This window comes from Lentinus tigrinus, assembly GCF_003813185.1.
Source record: "Lentinus tigrinus ALCF2SS1-7 unplaced genomic scaffold L226scaffold_9, whole genome shotgun sequence".
Taxonomy (NCBI): domain Eukaryota; kingdom Fungi; phylum Basidiomycota; class Agaricomycetes; order Polyporales; family Polyporaceae; genus Lentinus; species Lentinus tigrinus.
Genome location: NW_027137918.1, coordinates 96,705 through 111,730, shown reverse-complemented (window position 1 = coordinate 111,730; position 15,026 = coordinate 96,705). Strand labels below are relative to the sequence as shown.

The 15,026-nt window shown below is 55.5% G+C and overlaps 3 protein-coding genes across 3 annotated transcripts; all 3 read left to right on the top strand.

Annotated features, from left to right (window-relative positions):
• Positions 1-3: 3 nt before the first annotated feature.
• Positions 4-2,197, top strand: L226DRAFT_387096 (uncharacterized protein). Its single transcript, XM_067674460.1, has 4 exons — positions 4-232; positions 292-983; positions 1,057-2,022; positions 2,086-2,197. Exons 2-3 carry the CDS (start codon positions 320-322, stop codon positions 1,911-1,913), a joined length of 1,521 nt encoding a protein of 506 aa, XP_067536329.1. The 5' UTR covers positions 4-232; positions 292-319; the 3' UTR covers positions 1,914-2,022; positions 2,086-2,197.
• Positions 2,166-4,348, top strand: L226DRAFT_387102 (uncharacterized protein). Its single transcript, XM_067674461.1, has 4 exons — positions 2,166-2,521; positions 2,572-2,846; positions 2,920-3,558; positions 3,615-4,348. Exons 1-4 carry the CDS (start codon positions 2,418-2,420, stop codon positions 4,256-4,258), a joined length of 1,662 nt encoding a protein of 553 aa, XP_067536328.1. The 5' UTR covers positions 2,166-2,417; the 3' UTR covers positions 4,259-4,348.
• Positions 4,349-10,017: 5,669 nt separating this feature from the next.
• Positions 10,018-13,397, top strand: L226DRAFT_522265 (uncharacterized protein; the record flags this gene model as incomplete). Its single annotated transcript, XM_067678753.1, has 10 exons — positions 10,018-10,095; positions 10,240-10,411; positions 10,551-10,778; positions 10,840-11,120; positions 11,326-11,439; positions 11,728-11,847; positions 11,876-11,895; positions 12,060-12,104; positions 12,152-12,828; positions 12,883-13,397. The coding sequence occupies 10 exons, from the start codon at positions 10,018-10,020 to the stop codon at positions 13,395-13,397; spliced, it is 2,250 nt and encodes a 749-aa protein (XP_067536327.1).
• Positions 13,398-15,026: the final 1,629 nt, after the last annotated feature.

The window sequence follows — 15,026 nt, the reverse complement described above, 5'->3', positions numbered from 1 at the left end:
TCCTTCCTCCTTCCATCTCCTTCCTCCATCCTCCTTCCTCTCTTCTCCGCCGACCCTTCTCCGCTATCCCTGGCCGTCTCTGTGCCCATTCCCTTGCTCAAGTTCCGCCGGTGACAGGTCGTTCCTTCCTTCGTGTGCCTACTGTCCTTTCGTTTATACCTGCCTGCCAACCGACCGAGAAGAGCGACGTGGATGGTTACCTGGTCTTGCTGAGTTGCTCCGGATCCTGCTGGTGAGCAGATTCTTTCTGTCTGCGTGTCCGTATCGCTCACAGGCCTCGACTCGACACAGGAAGTACCACCACACACCGTCTTGAGCGATGCACATCCGCGAAAAACGCTTCGGACCGTGGGGCTTCTCACGACCCTTCTCATGGGGGATCGGCGGTGTGACGACAACGTCGACCACCCCTCCCGCGACACAGACACAGACACAGACACAGACACAGACACAGATACAGACATCTGTTATCACCTCAGTGACGGACATCACCTCCGTCGCGTCCGCGACAGTGGTCACCACAGTCATCAACAACCCTCCTCCGAGTACCGCGCCCGCCGCTTCGCGCAGTACGTCGAGCAGTCCCGCTTCTACTGGACGGACATCGTCGTCCTCAGCTCATGTGCCCTCTCCCTCAGGCGCCGGCTCCGAGTCCCCCTCCTCGCAATCGACATCAACATCAGCATCCTCCGCTGCGGACCACGCATCCAGCCCGTCCGGGACTGAAACGGGCTCGTCATCAACCGTCTACCTCACCCTTTCGCTCTCGGGCTCGATTGTCACCCTCCTCTCGACTGCCGGACCGTCATCGCAACCGACTATTGTAGCGAACGCGTCGTCGGAGGGCGGACAGCGCGGGATGAGCACGGGGGAGATCGCAGCGCTCGCAGTGGCTTGCGTCTGTGTGTTTGTCCTGTCTGCGATTCTCTGCTACGCCTGGCGGAGGAAACGACATGCGCGGATGGCTCAGCGGGATATCCACTGTGAGTGCTACAATGGCTGCCGTCTGGTCTCTAGATCAGAAGCGAGAACTCACGATGTATTCATTTCGTGCAGCGCCTACACACACGGTCTCTAACGGCATGGTCCAAGCGCCGCACTCGGATGGGAACTCCGTCATGGATGCAATAGCGTACGGCAGCATTAGTGGGAGTGCCACCCGCGGCAGCACCTCGACGTCTGCCCACAATTCCATGATGTCCTCCCGCTTCTCGACCTCAGAAGAGGGCCACCGCGCGAACGTAGCGCGCCTCCCGAGCGTCAGCGGGGGCCGCACTCTCGTCGGCGCGAGCTCGGAGAACGAGAAGTCGTCCTCCGCCGCCTCTGCAGACTCGCGCACCACCTCTCCATACCCGTACCCTTCTCCCGACGGAGGAGCAGGAGAAACACCGCGCTCGTCGACGTTCCTCCTCCACCCCCCGCAGCAACCCTCACCATCATCTTCTCCCCCATACGCCCCAGCCCCAGGTTCACTCATCCAACCACCCCCACGCACCGCCTCTGCCTCCCCGCGCATCCTCCCCGCCCCGCCCATGTCCCCGCTAATGCCTCCCGGCCCGCCCGGGCTGGAAGACACCACGCGTGTGTCCGCGTCGCCCTACGCACCTTACGCGTACGCGTGGGCCGTGCAGAGCCCCACGACGGTCGAGTCTGGGGAAGAGCCCGGGAGTGGGGACGGAGGCCGGGGCCGCTCGCCGTACGCGTGGGACCACCCGCCGCCGAGCTCGGAGTATCTCCCGGGGCCGAGCAGCCGGAGGACGACGTTCAGGACGTCGAGGGGGGAGGCGCTGGGGATGGGCGTGCCGCCGTATCCGACGAGTCCTGCGTTCGGCGGGATGGGCATGGGCGTTGTGGAGGATGGGAGGAGCGAGAGGAGCGCGCCGCCGATGTATACGCCGAGTTCTGACTCTTGAGCAGTGCTTGGAGGGCGCAAGGGGAGCGGAGGGGGGTCGAACTTGGGAGAGGAAGGATGGGTGGACGCGCATTGTATGCGTATGCAGTCCTTTTGGGTGTACATACTTCGTACGTACCGTATCTTTATTGGATGTTGTTGTATGAGTTGACCAGGAGATGAATACTTTACAGAGAGAGAGAGCACAATGTTACGGCGACTTCGGATGCTATACTCTACGTCTTTGGCGCGCCACATCAAGTTGCACACAAGGCATAAGGCTCAGTACTAGTGCTTGGTCTCACCGACCTCTCCCTTGGACTTGCTTCCGTCTCTCGATTCACAGTGCATCTGCCCACTGCCTTCGGCCTCCCGCAATCGCCAAGATGTAGCCCAGTTCGCGCCGGGCGTCGTGAGCGCTTAGTTCGGAAGTCGGCATCCCCGGCGATGGATCCTTCTGTTGCGACCACCACCTCAGTCGACGACGGCATGCGCCACTCGTTAGCTTTATCTCAGCTCATCTAGCATGAACTGCAATCTCCGAGCTGTCAACTGTAATTGTATCTCCGAGTCACGTCCGTATACACCTCACAGAGCTCGGGATGGAGTTGGTTTACGAGCTATGTACACGTGGGTGACCACTGACCTCTTCTTTCCTTGTACTCACTTCTGTATCACAGGATTCGATCCGGTTCTTGCGCTCGCAGCGTGGTTCCCGAGGTACTCGGGCCCCTTCGGACGGTAAAGACGGCCTCGAGCCTTTGCGGCTTTCTCCACGATAGGCGTGGCTCGTCCCGTTTCAAGCCCTCCTCTCTACTTCATTGTCTGGTCTTCTCTGTCTCTATCACGCACACACACGCTGCTCCCTTCAAACTTTGTATGGGCAACGGAGCGCATTCATCACCTTGGGGAGAAGGCGCAACGTCGTCGTCCGGGGCCCCTTTCCACTCTCTCGGTACGTCATCAGCCCATTCTCTCCAGCATCATACTGTGTATCACACAATTAACCCCATTTTTGTGAACGTCAGTAACATCTAGTCCTCGTCTATTGCAGCAGAGACATTATGGAGAGTTAGTGGTTTGCGGGTACGTGGGGGAATTCATCCAAACATGTTGCTTGGGCGCCGATTGCGATACCGTAACTCTGTCCGAAACGGCCACCGGGGAAGATGCAGTTCCTGGGACAAATCATACCGAGCTCACGTCACAGAGCCCATCAACGACTTCTCCGGTGGCCATCACATCTTCCTCACTTGCATCTGTGGGTAGAGCGAGCTCAATCTCATGGGCTGCACCTGGAGCATCCAGTACAGGTGTTCCTGCCACTGCCTCGTCCGACCCAGCGAGCCGTGATACCTCCCTTCCCCTTTCGTTGAGCGGAGTCTCTGTCGCAAAGATAACATCCCATGTGAGCCCGACATTAGGTGTGGTTACGACTACTTCCACCTCTGTTCTCTCAGTATCGGGATCCGTACAATCCACATCATCCGCGCATAGGTCTTCCACTATCAGTGCCGTACCAGCCTCTCCCCGGAAAGGCCTGCCACTTGCTGTGACAGTGGCCATAACCGCCGTCTGCGTGTCCGTCTTCGCACTGTGCCTCTTCTGGGCATGGCACTTGATGACGAAGCGTCGCTCGAGACAGAGACGCCAAGCGGAGAACGCCAGTAGGTGGTTTCTCTAGAAAATTCTGATGTAGAGCAAAGCTAACGACATCCCTCAGCTGCAAGAGCGTTCGTTAGCGGGATTGCCATGCCGGATTCCGGCCGCGGCATGCTGACTCGGAAGGGAGCCTCGTTCGACGACGCGGGTTCCAATGATCGCTTGACGAGCGCAGATTCCAACCCGGACATGGGTTCCCTGTCGGTTCAAGTTGCGCAGGCCGACTCTCCAGCTGTCCCGAACCTCCCTTTGGTACACGGGCCTTCTGCCGACGCGAAAGGCGGGATCCCCGACGCCCCCGTTCAGCACACTCCCCCCGCGGATACGTCTGGTACAGCTCAGAATTCCGATATTGATTATAATCCCCCCGCTGCTTCCCCGGCCCGCTTCCATCACTCCGCCCAACGAGGAGTCTTGCCCTCGAGGTCGAGCGCCCCCATGGACCGCACGGCGGCCCATGCTGCAGACGACGAGAGCCGTCTCCCGCCTCCTGCGTACTCACGGAGAGTCCGCGGTGGTGACACAATAATGTTCACATCTCCTACGAGCCAGCCCAACATGCACGCCGTAACAGGGAATGCACCCGTGCGCGCGTCTCCCTGTGAGGACGAGGGCTCGTTCGTCAGCGCGCCCTCCACACTGCCTCCGTCGTACTGTACACGTCCGTCCGTCCCAGACCTCCTGCAGTATTCCGTGCCCTCTTGATCTGTTCATGGCGAGTGGCGAGTGCCGTAACCTCCTCTCTCCCCATATCTCCAAAGCTGGATCATCTCTGGCGCCGCTGTCGCAATCCGGTATATATCAGTACAGACTAGTACAGATAGCTCTTCTTCCAATATGTAACTCACGTACTTCATCCCACGGCGACGTATAACCAGTTGCTTGCCAACTTAGCCTCTGTCCGAGCCTCCGAGGCTGCTAGGCGCTCTGCTGACTCATCATCGTTGGGCTGGCGACCTGGTCTGTTTTATTTTCTTGAACAAAAAAGAAACATCTACAGTATTTGACCGGTCCTTGGACCACCCAAATCTTGAGCGCTGCATAACGTCAGTATAATGAAAGGGTCCGGCCTGAAACTTCACCTGTGTGCTACAAGAGACGTTCGTTACACATCTACGCAGTTTCTGTGACCGTAGTGGAAGTATGTGGGAGTGGGGAGGCAAATTTGTCGCGTTGTGGCGTATCAGGCATTCTGCGCTCCTTGGACCAGGTCACAGATGAGTGTGATTTCCTAATCGAGACCGGATCTAATCACTGATCATTACATCACTCATCATCCCCGGCCTCGTCCTCGTCCTCATCCTCATCGTCTTCATCCTCATCCTCGATATCCCGTGCAGCAGAGAGCTTTGGCTTTGGCCTGGCTTTCTCTACTGTGCCCAGCTTGGGCTTCTGCCACCTGGCTCGACGTTTCTCCACCCTTGCAAGGTCTCATTCAGCCTCCCACGCTGTCACCTGGTCCTGCCACCTCCCGCTGCGCTGCGACACGCCGCTTTCTTAAATAGGCAGTGTGATGTGACCTGGCGCTTAGTCAATGTCGACTCCTGGACCTCCTCCTGCGATGATTGTTGCTGTATGCATCAGTACTTCATGTGATAAGCAGATCTGTACGACATATGGAACACAGTGTATGCTATTGAGTGTCTCGCAAAAATTTAGGGTGTTCCAGTCCATACATCTGTTGTATTGAGTTGCAGAAATTTCATAATCAGCTGTTCTGGATGTAAACATTGCGGTAGTTCCCTCTGATCTAGGTAGACTGTCCCAAAAATTGGTATAGACGTGTATACGAGACTGAGAAATATAGTTCAGGTGTATAAAAGCTTACAAGATATGCATGAGGACAGGAAAGGGTCAATTGGCCCAAGGAACCATGGTGGTCCAAGGACCGGTCAAACACTGTAGATTTTCTATCCCCCTCGTACGTGGTGGGCGAGTGTTCTCAACCTATGATGCCGACATCTACGGGCTCTGTGTGCGCCTTCTCCAGCGCATCAGTGGCACTTCCAGGCCTCTCGCCCGGTATCATTCCTATTAGCTGGGCGCATCCACAAACGAGAACGCGTTCTCATTCACGGTAAGGGACGAGTTGAACTCGCGGTGCGCGCTAACCCGTTGCAGAAACTCGACCTCGCCGCGGCAGTTCCGCCAACGGCGATACCTCCTGGATTTGAGTAAAATGTGCACCCTGTCTTGCAGTACCCCGCAATCAGGACACGCCGTCCATGTATCTAGGAAGAACTACATCCCGTGCGCTTTCAGTGCTAGGCTGTTAACGTGATCAGGCAGTGGGTCGAACACTTTTCGCATGGGCTAGCGAGCACTCGTCGCGCTCGAGGGGCAGTTCCGCCGCCTCCTTCGCATCCTTGTCTACATCCTCGGTGCATGTAATTCCCTCATGAGAAAGGCGCCAATGGAATACGATGCGCCGTCGCTCATCTTTGGTGAGCAATTCACGTACATTGCCGCACGCTATCACTGACACTAATTGCTGTCCGTGTGGCATGCCCGGATCTAATAGCGTCTTCAGTGCCGCCACCTCGTTGTCAGCCATCACGCTAGCGACCTGGTCAGGCCAAGCTCTGTCAAGACTCAACTTCGACTCCACCGTGCGCTGGACGTTGCATTCCATGTACTCTACTCATCAACCATGTCTCTTATATCCAACAATCATCCCTGGATTGTTTTAGAAATGCATGAAGGCTAGCGGCGTTGACTTCGACTGCTTCAAGTTCCTTCCACTTTAACATCTTCCATCCGATGTTGTTGGGCGTTTCGTTCGCAGTCCCGGACGCTCCCCGGAGTGTCCTCGACAGGCTGTACGGTCCTCGTCGACATTCCACGCCCATGATTGAGGTCGGACGCTCCGAACTTCTTTCCTATCATTCCCACCGTGACTCGTGTCCAAGTGCTGACAATCAGCACGATGGGATCCGCATCCCACGTGCACACCGTAATATTGGCTTCCGAAATGATATTCATGCCGGTTCGTATGTATGCCAGCGAAAACCTGTCCTCCCTCAAGTTCTCCTGAGTCCTGACCGCGCGCCGCTCTTTCCGCCTCCACGCTCATCTCTTCGCTGCTCCGTCTCTCACACTGCCTAGAAGTCCCTCGCTACTTCCTCCATGAGTGTTGAGCACGAGTCCTCTATGGATGAATCCGTTCGGCAGAGTCTGGTTTGGTGGAGAAAGGCGGAGCTCGCAACTGCTTTCACTGGTACTGACTTCTCTGCACTAGCTTATTATGTCGCCACTTGCTAACTTGCTTGTCAGTGACACCCTCTTTCAGAGCTCCGCATCCCAGGAGGGATGGCGACTCTCATGAGAATATTTCCTTACCCTTATGTGACGGACAGACAAACCAAGGGTCCTGGACTGCGGCGTGCTGCTTATTTGGCAGATGCAGAACTTTCACCGTACCGGCAAATGGTGGAGGACCTCGGAAACTGATAACCCTGGACAGGCCACCTCCGACTCCTCCCCCTACCAGCACTCCTCCCCCTACCAGCACTCCTCCCCCTACTAGCACTCCTCCCCCTACCACTCCTCCTCCTACCAGCACTCCATCTCCTACCAGCACTCCATCTCCTACCGGAGAACCAGAGCCAACTGCTCCGCACTCACAAGAGACACAAACGATCTCATATTTGAGCACCGTGCATACAACCACGCCTCAAAGTTCAACAACCAGTTTGGTTCCCTCAGCATCATCTGTGTCCGTACAGTCCACATCGCCCACCGATCATAAGTCTTCCACTACGGGCGCCCCACCAGCCTCTCGCCCCAATGGCGCGCAACTTTCCGTGATAGTGACCATAACTGCCGTCTGCGTGTCTGTCTTCGCACTGTCCTTCTTCTGGTCATGGCACTGGATGACGAAGCGTCGCTCGAGGCGGAGACGTGAAGCTGAGGACGCCAGTACGTGTCTTCGCCATACCATGAGATGTAGAGAAGAGCTAACCACATCTCTCAGCCGCAAGAGCGTTTGTCGGCGGATTTGCCGTGACGGATTCCGGCCGCGAGAATGGTCATAACCCCAATGCTACTTCCCCGCCCCTCTTCCATCGCTCCGCCCCACAAGGAGTCTTGCCTTCGAGGTCGAGCGTTCCCATGGACCGCGCAGCGGAAGACGACGAGAGCCGTCTCCCGCCTCCTGCGTACTCACGGAGAGTCCGCCGCGGTGACACCATATTTTTCACCAGCACGCCGTCCACACTGCCTCCGTCGTATTCTAAGCGTCCCTCCGTCCCAGATCTCCTTCAGTGTTAATCTGTATCCCCTTTCCCTGCTCATGGTGATTTGCGAGCTCTGTGACCTTCTCTCTCTCCCCATACCTCCAAAGCTGTATCGTCTCTGGCGGAGCGTGTAATCCACTGTCGCAATTGGGATAATATATATCAGTACAGAATAAATACGGCTCTTCTTCCAAAATGTAACTCACGTGCTTCGTCCGGGGGTGACGTATAACCGGTTGCTTGCCAATACTAATACTTAGTCTGAGGTCTCCCTGAACTTGAAGTTGTTGCGAGGTCGTCGACCGGCTTACTCTGATTGCCTGAACCATGGTGCGCCTTCCGGCGGAATCAGCCGGAATCCGGCGGAAGCAGGCGTCAATCACAAGTAACAAAGTTTCTTATGAGCATCTTATCCCTGATAACTATCGGAGACGCTCGCTCCCTTCGCCTCTCCATGGTCGTCCTTCTGCAGGGACACGCTGTACGCTTCAGTGGTTCATGCATTCAGTTAATTCCTTCTTTCAAGCAATACATGATGTCATCACAGCTGGTCGCCACAAGCTGCTCACTTCATTGAAGTGCTTGAACGGCTTAAGTGTTACGAAGAACCACTTAAGTGTTACGAAGAACCACTTAAGTGTCACGAAGAACCACTTAAGTGTCACGAAGAACCACTTCAACTTTGCGAAGAACCACTTCAGCTTTTCGAAGAATCACTTCATTGGTTGTCTGTTGCATGGGCGTGAACCATCTCACTTGAATGCCGGACTACTTGACCGATTGTAGCTGATATTATATTATCTGAGCCTGAATGGTAATAAGGGAGAATGAATAAATTAACAAGTTTAAGTAAATGAAACAATTAGTCAATAAGAATAAACCTGTCGCTTGGGAAAAAGGTCACATAGTATTAGAACAGTGGAACCCCTTCAGCCTAGGAAGCTCTAGAAAGCAGAACCACTTAAGCGGAAATGAGATCACTTGAAAAACAAGCAACCACTTAAGCGGTTTGGAATACAGAGACATAACTGCTTCAGCGGAAAGGTGGAACCACTTCAGGGATTGCCTGAAGCGGTCCAACTAGAAGAATAACCACTTAAGTGGTTGCGCGGGTTCCACAACGTTCATAGACACACATAGAGGAATCTGTTTTCCAGACCACTAGCCGCCAACGTGAGCTAGTAGAGGAACCAGTTCATGCATAGAAGAACCGGTGAAGCCTCTGCGGACTTAGAGGGATGGGCAAAGGGTGGTATATGGCCGACAGCATACAGACTACTTACTGAGACTACTACGCGTTTCTTACTGGTCTTATCTTATCAACCGGGCCGATCATATCTCCCATCATCCGCCATCATCCGCCGGATTCCGGCGGATTCCGGCGGAATCCGGCGGAAAGTGCACCATGGTTCAGGTGTTCTCGGCTTACTACTCCGGTCCGAAGCTAGCGCTCTGCTGACTCATCATCTTTGGGAAACCTGAAACAGCTGGCAGCGACCTGCCAGTGGTCGGGTCAAACCTGTCAACGACCGTGCACTGGACGTTCCATTGTCTCTTGTACTCAACCGTGTTCAACAATCATCTAGAGCTTGTTGTACAAATGCATGAAAGCTGGCGGCCTTGACTTCGACTGCTTCCCTCCACTCTATCATCTTCCATCTGTCATCGACTCGGACCACATCCATCGTATCCAGGGTCCTCCGAGCGGTTCTCATTATCAAAACTTGGGACTCCATCGCAAGCTCGGGATGGAGTGGTATCGACTAACTTCATTTGGCTGGCTCATTTGTCCGTAGTCCCGGACTCTCCCCGGAGAGTCCTCGACGGTCCAGGGGCTGTACGGTCTTCGTTTCGCGCCCATAATTGACGGTGGAGGCTCCGAGCTTCTTTCTCATAGGTGCCACCGTGCCACCGTGGCTCGTGTCGTGGCTCGTTTCCAAGTGCTGATGATGAGCACGATGGGATGCGAACGCCCCGCGCCCCGCGCAATTCTGGCTTCCGAGTTGACGTTCATGCCAGCTTGTTTGCCAGCGAATACCTGTCCTCCCTCAAGTTCTCCTGAGTCCTCAGACCTCACCGCGCGTCGCTCTTTCCGCCCCCACGCTCATTTCTTCACTGCTCGGTCCGTCTCTCACGCCGCGTACAAGTTCATAGCTACTTCCTACATGAACAGTGAGCACGAGTCCTCTATGGATGGATCCGTTCCGCAGAGCCTAGTTTGGTGGAGAAATGCGCAGCCCGCAACTGCTTTCATTGGTACTGGCTTCTCTGCACTATCTCCTTTCGTCACTGCTTGCTAACTTGCTTGTCAGTGACACCCTCTTCCGGATCTCCTCATTACAAGAGGGATGTCGACTCTCATGGGAATTATCCCTTACTCATATGTGACAGACACACGTGTTGCGGGCTCGGCCTCTGCATAACTTTTACGGGGGGAGGATCTCATTCTAGACCAACTCGGAGCTCGGTGACCCCAGAGAGGCCACCTCCGACTCCTCCCCGGACCAGCATACCCGCTCCCCCTTCGACCAGCATATCCGCTCCCCCTTCATCTTCACCCCGACAACCAGAGCCAACCCCTCCGAGCTCACAACTGGCAACATCGACTTCATCCTTCAGCACCGTGAGTGCATCTGCGCCTCGCGACGGTATCACCAGTACTTCTTCCAGCGAGAGCACTAGCACCTCACGTCTGTCCGACACCGTTACACGTCAGACGTATTCAAGTTCTTCCGACGAACCAATTTTCCTTACACGCACAGAAACGGTTTCGTCGGTTTCTATACTGCGCGACCCCGCGTCAACCATGACAAATTCATCGTCTCTATCTTCAACTCTACCTTCGCATACCGGAGCTGCATCCCGAGGGACCAATCCCGGGGTGGTAGCAGCCGTTGTCCCCATTGTGGTAGTGGTATTGTTTCTCTTCGTGGGTGCGGTATGGATCTGCAGACGGAGGAAGGCGCGAAAGGCGGAGGCATCATCATGGCGTGAGTCAGTTGCTCGATCGGACAGTGTGCGACGATCTAACTATTGTACCCCTCTTGACAGGAGAAATCGACGACATCTCGAGCAACCATCTGACGGAGGTGTCATATGGGACGCGATCATGGTTCTGGGGATCCGAGCGGACCGGAAGTGCGGCTGAAACATCCGCTTCCCAGCATTCCAATCCGAACATCCGCGCCCTCGTCGCTGCACTGTTCACGCACCGCCCTGCAACATCGATGTCCCAGAACCCTGCCACAGACCCGGAGGCGGGACGCGACAGCGAGAAGCACAACCCGGACGTACCTGTGGACGGCACCGCGGAGGGCAGCATCTTGCAGACGGTCCATGGATCGGGGCACTGTCGCGCTGAGAGCGATTGCTACGTACTCTCTTCTCCTACCTCTCTCTTCTCCAGTAGTACGCACGCAGTCTGACGATTGTTGTGTGTTAAACATTCGAAAACCCGAACGGACCATATTAAGTTAAGCCTGTCGCTCATTTGCTGTATCTTTGGCATTTTATCCGTCATTGTGATCCACGTAACAGAATCAGATCCTGTTCATCGAAGCGTTCTCCTCCGCAAGTGGGCTCAGTTCATCACAAGGTGTTGTTTGCAAGGGACATAAGTCGGTCAAAGAAGGCGCCCCGGATTACGACGTCGTATCGGGCTTCTAGTCAAGTACACCGTCTCAATGCACGCGTAATCCGATACCCGCCATGGCACTTCTCCGTCTCAATCGTTTCATCGTGTAGCGACCTCGAAGAGGGACGTTCACTGCATTCTCTAAGGTTCATCATCTATCCGATGCGGTGGACGAAGCCCTTGGAAGGACCAAGATTCTCGTATGGAAGTGCCCCACCATCTACACTGCCGCTGAAGCTCGACGGTCGTTAGCTGTTATCATATACTGCTAATCTTGTGTTGCGATGACAGAAGCCCTTATGTAGGCGGTTGCATCGATGCGGCAACAACAGGACCGGGAGCGAACTGTGTCTGATACAAGGGATAGCAGCCGGCCATTCTTCAACTCATTCTTCAATCCCGCTTCAAACACAATCGCCTTCGAGGTGATATGCCAACTTTGGTCTCTCACAGTCCCAGCCTGCCTCCGGAACGTATGTACATATGCAGATGGTGCGTGTTTGAGGTACGGTGGTCCTTACAATTATCGCAACTCCCGTTCACCCTCCCGGCTTACGCTCATTCTTCATGGCTGTTATTTATCACGCAGGTGTCCTCTCCACAATGTATACACCAGCATCTCAAGAATATGATGTAGGATATACGAGGTCATACCCGTTCTATACCCGTTCGAGGCCGTATGGTAGGTGGTAGCTCGGTGTTCCTTTCAGGTCGTTTCTGACATTACAGCGCAGGACACTTTGAGAGTCTCCCCCATCGTCGACAGGAAGATTCTTCCTGCGATCCTTTCGAGGATTCATTCTGCGACCCATGCGCCGGCCAGGACATCTGCTTCACCGAAACGGAAACCGTAATCATGCGCACTATTGGAAACGGTAATGAGAGGCCGACAACTCAAATTACCTCGACTAATCCCCCTGCCTCGCCGACTGTGCCTTCTAATCCAACTAGCACTCCTCCTCAGCCTCCGCTTAGTACCTCGCAGTCTCCTACCTCAGCTACGACTAGTCAGACTGGAGCCCCACCTACAACCACCTCCACTTCCACGGATACCTTGGCCTCGTCAGTCTCATCGAGCGGAGTTGATGCCTCGAGCACTACTTCAGCGTCATCTTCGGGTGTGGCAGTGACCGTTACTTCCGTCTCGGTCACCTCATTACCCGGCTCAGTCTTGACCGCGACAGAGACGTTCGTCGGATCCCTCCCTGGTTCAGAGCTGTCGTCCCCTGCGACCACATCGTCCACCGCTCTCCCCGCACCGGTGCCCATCTCGGCTTCTAAGGGCACTCCGCCTGCGGAGACAGCGACTATCACCGCCGTCTGCGTATTCTTCTTCGCATTTTCCCTCTTCTCGGCGTGGTACTGGAGCAGGAAGCGGGCCAGACGAAGGCTCGAGGCAGACAATGGTACGTAGAGATGATCAGGCTTTCCTTACCCGAGTCTGATTGCATTCCCGAAAGCCGTCAGAACATTTGACAGCGAGAACATGGTCGAAGCTCCCGAGTGTGAGCGGTCCCAGAGTCGCAGCGCCGACACGGCTTCGATGGGCGATACAGGTTCTCACGCGCCTCTCCTCCATTCGTCAACCCCGGACCTCTCGGACACGGCCTCGTCAGTTCCTCAGCCACCGCAGACAGACCTACCATCTTCCCCCGCTGTTCCTACGGGAGGGGATGCTGTGGCAGATGAGAAGGCCGAGGGCCCCGATCACGCTGGCATGTCGGCCGGTAGCGACCAGCTCGCGGATTCGTCTGAAGCACCCGAAGTTCTGTCCGACCCGGAACACGGTCATCCTGCGCGAATTCCACCATTGCGTGAAGATACGAATATCATACCACCCACGGTGATACACTCTCCCGACCACGGGGCCTTGAGTAGGAGTCCGAGCATGCCCATGGACTATTGGACTGTCATGGCCGTCTATGCTACAGATGACGAGATGCTCCTCCCCCCACCTGCTTATTCGCGGACGTGACAATACTTCAACTCGTTCTCGCCTTCGTATGTTGTATATTAACTAGTCTTCCGTCATCAGACATTGTGCGCAATGAGTCGTACCCAGCGCGTCTCGCGAGCCTTACTGCATCCGTCTTGACGCTCTCTCGCTTCCAGCTCCCCGCTTGGCTGCGATCCGATAATGGTCTGCTCAGATCCCCACCGCGTACATGCGCATGCTCCCACAATTGTTTCGAGAACCTTTTCCCGGTACTATTCCATATACAGCCGACGGTTCTGTCCCGTAGCACAGACATCGTGTCGCTATGACATCCCCTCATCTTCAGCTGCATAAGTTGTGATGTTTGTGTGCGGATTCCTCGTGTAGGCTGGACCTCCCTAAATTTCGCGACACCACACCTCCGACGCAATCATGGGCAACGGCGTGAGCTCCAGACTCGGTCGTCCCCTCTTGATCACCTTGGCAGTTGGCTGCTCCGTCGCCTTGCTCGGACTGTTTCTCGTCTTCGTGAGCCGGAATTGCTATGCGAGGAAGGGTCAGAAAATGGAGGCTGGTAAGCAACCCCAGTTTCTCGTACCAAACAGACATTCCTCAGCGCGCGCTCGGTGTAGATGAAGAAGCCGCTTCAACCGGGCACTCGCCGTTCTCGATACTAAGCAAGAATGCACGGCTCCTGTTTCCGCGGAGGAGGGAAACACAAGTGAGACGTCGTGGCACCCTCGTTCCAAATCGGCTGGACTCTCTACAACCGGCGGGGACGTGTTCGACACGCGGACAGGTGCAATGCACTCCCCAAGGACATCCGACCACGGAGCATCGCCTCTCCATCAGATCTCTTGTCCCCACATCTGTCGCATCGCAAGCGTCAGGTCCGACACGACCTCCGCTGGCGGTCGTGAACGGCATCGAGTCCCAACTGTCCACTCCTATAACGAGCGTGTACTCGTCCGCTCGCAACAGCACGAGCACCATCATGACTATGGGCAACCCGGTCGATGCTCACGCCCTCACTGGGTATGTTCCTCAAACACCGTCTTCCTTCGATGATGATGGCATGTCCGTCACGACGACGTCGACTCTCCCTCCTTCGTACCGAACGCGGAGGTCTGTTCTCGATATTGATCAGTACCCTGTTCCACCGCTTCCTTCCCTACATGGGCCTCGCCCTCCTCCTTCGGCGTATCCTCATGGCGGTACCATCCCCCGTGAAGAGCCCTCCAGCATCGGACATCCATCCATGGCAGCCGGGGTGGAATGTGCCCGGAGACAAACAGTAGCAACAGGCGGAGGTAATACTGGGCAGCCGCTACAAAGTAGGAGGCGGAGGTCGCTGGATGGCGGCATCCGATTGGAGGGAGGTTCGTTCGAAATTCGTGATTCGCGCCGTGGAGGCGGAGGGCAGGGCTTGATTCGATCCGGAACGCGGCCTCCACCATACAAAGCGTAGGGCTGAATTATATCGGACGGTACGCTGGTTATGCTGCTACAGAGTCTCACCGCTGTCTCTAGCACCGCTTGCATGGTAGGGATAATAAGTTCATGATATTAACGCAAGGGCGTGCATATGACGCTCTTAACTGGAACGCTCTCGTTGTACAGTGGTGGCTAGACAGCGGAGGGTTCCCTCGATGGCGCCATGGTGTCGAA